The sequence below is a fragment of the Aplysia californica genome, unplaced genomic scaffold, assembly GCF_000002075.1.
Source record: "Aplysia californica isolate F4 #8 unplaced genomic scaffold, AplCal3.0 scaffold01148, whole genome shotgun sequence".
Classification (NCBI taxonomy): domain Eukaryota; kingdom Metazoa; phylum Mollusca; class Gastropoda; order Aplysiida; family Aplysiidae; genus Aplysia; species Aplysia californica.
The window spans coordinates 58,554-60,611 of record NW_004798418.1 but is presented as its reverse complement, the minus strand read 5'-3'; the positions used below and the strand labels follow the sequence as shown (position 1 = coordinate 60,611).

Sequence of the window (2,058 nt, the reverse complement as noted above, 5' to 3'; positions counted from 1 at the left end):
TATGTGTGTACATGTCTGTGTGTGTATATGCAAGTGTGCGAATGAGTCACCTGATTGTTGTGCGGTACCCTCAGGGGCTGTCCTGGTCTCCTCATCGGGTGTAAGTGTGTCTGTGTGTGTGTGTGTGTGTACATGTGTGTGTATATGTGCGTGTGAGTCACCTGATTGTTGTGCGGTACCCTCAGGGGCTGTCCCGGTCGCCTCATCATGTGTGTGTGTGTGTGTGCGTGTGTGTACATGTGTGTGTATATGTGCGTGTGAGTCACCTGATTGTTGTGCGGTACCCTCAGGGGCTATCCCGGCCTCCTCATCGGGTGTATGTGTGTCATGGTGTGCGTGTGTGTACATGTGAGTGTACATGTGTGTGTATATGTGCGTGTGAGTCACCTGATTGTTGTGCGGTACCCTCAGGGGCTGTCCAGGTCTCCTCATCAAAGGGTTCTCATCGCTGCCCTGTTTGCCGATACAGCCCAGCTTGAAGGACGCGCCCTTCCGACTGAGTCGCCGGGGCGGGGGGGTGGGCGGCGTCTGCTCCCGCTCAAAGTCGCTGTCCTCTTGAGGCACGCTGGGACACATGGACGACACAAAGACACGCGTTAGAGAGACACGTTTGTTGGAGAGAGCTGCATGTTTAATGCCAGGCAAAGACAAGACAGAAACAACAGAGGGATACGTTTGTTTTAGTAAGGTTTTACGGCGCTCACAACGGCATAAAGTCATATGAGCGCCAAGGGGTGGACGTCAGCAGAGAAGTCCAAATAAGGAATCAGGCTTACTCTGCTCACCTCTCTATGTGTCACGACCTGGTGGAATCGGTGCTCGTTAATTTTTAGGCATATAGAATTACTCGTACCACCATAAAGCTTGTTTGTTTGTCTTGCTTTCGATGAAAAAATTACAGATGTAACTTCAAAAGAAGTCTAGATATTTCAGATTGAAGGACGTGGGTGTTACCTGGTTTCGGTGTTAAAATTACCAAGAAAATGGCCGCCAAAGTTTTGTAACTTCCAAATCTTGAGAGTCCTTAAAAAGTGTAATTCTTTTTTTTTTTTAATTAGACATAAAAAGTGTTCAGCCAAATAATAAAAATTAGCTAAAGATTGCAAAACAGGAAGAAAAATGTCATTTTCTTCAATTTCATTATTTTGACAAGCACCTGATTTCATCACGATGCCTCACATATGGTTTAACTTTGTTTACTTCTGTCAAACAGAATTTCAAGGATTTTTTTGAAGAGTCAGAATGAAATCTTCGCTGTCGTTTAGAATTCTCATTAATTTTTGCATCACCGACAATTTGGGATCTAGATCTGTCTCGTTTACCACGCCAAAAATTTAACCCTCTACAACATCAGGGAAGCAAATTGTGAGATTGAATACAGAAAAAGCAGGTGTTTTGAATAATTTTTGATAATATTCAGAACTTATAGCAGTCAGAAGCATCACAAAATGAGAGGAGCACATGAAGAAGGCTGCCTGTTGACGCGATCACAACTCTCACACACACACGCAACAAGAACAACTCACACACAGCAACAACATCAACAATAACAACAGTGACAACAACAACAACAACAACTCTCACTCTCGGTAGAAGTACTCACACACACACACACACACTCACACACACACAAAACAGCAACAGTGTGCCCTCACTCTATAAACGTAGATGCTGTGTTTTTTGGTTTTGGGGCTAGCACAACTCACACACAACAACACCACCACCACTACCAAGAATAACAACAACCACAACAGCAACAACAACAACAACAACTCTCACTCTCTATAAACGTAGATGCTGTGTCAACAACAACCACAACAGCAACAACAACACCACCAACAACAACAACAACCCTCACTCTCTATAAACGTAGATGCTGTGTCAACAACAACCACAACAGCAACAACAACACCACCAACAACAACAACAACCCTCACTCTCTATAAACGTAGATGCTGTGTCAACAACAACCACAACAGCAACAACACCACCACCAACAACAACAACAACCCTCACTCTCTATAAACGTAGATGCTGTGTCAACAACAACCACAACAG

The 2,058-nt window shown here is 44.2% G+C and overlaps 1 protein-coding gene across 1 annotated transcript in view; it reads right to left on the bottom strand.

Annotated features, from left to right (window-relative positions):
• The window catches only part of LOC106010959 (voltage-dependent calcium channel type D subunit alpha-1), a gene marked incomplete at its 5' end in the record, with an annotated part of 65,252 nt that overhangs the window by 16,635 nt on the left and 46,559 nt on the right, over positions 1-2,058 (bottom strand). Inside the window, 1 exon segment of the mRNA XM_035973339.1 lies at positions 388-565. Within this exon segment, the coding sequence (XP_035829232.1) occupies positions 388-565 (178 nt within the window).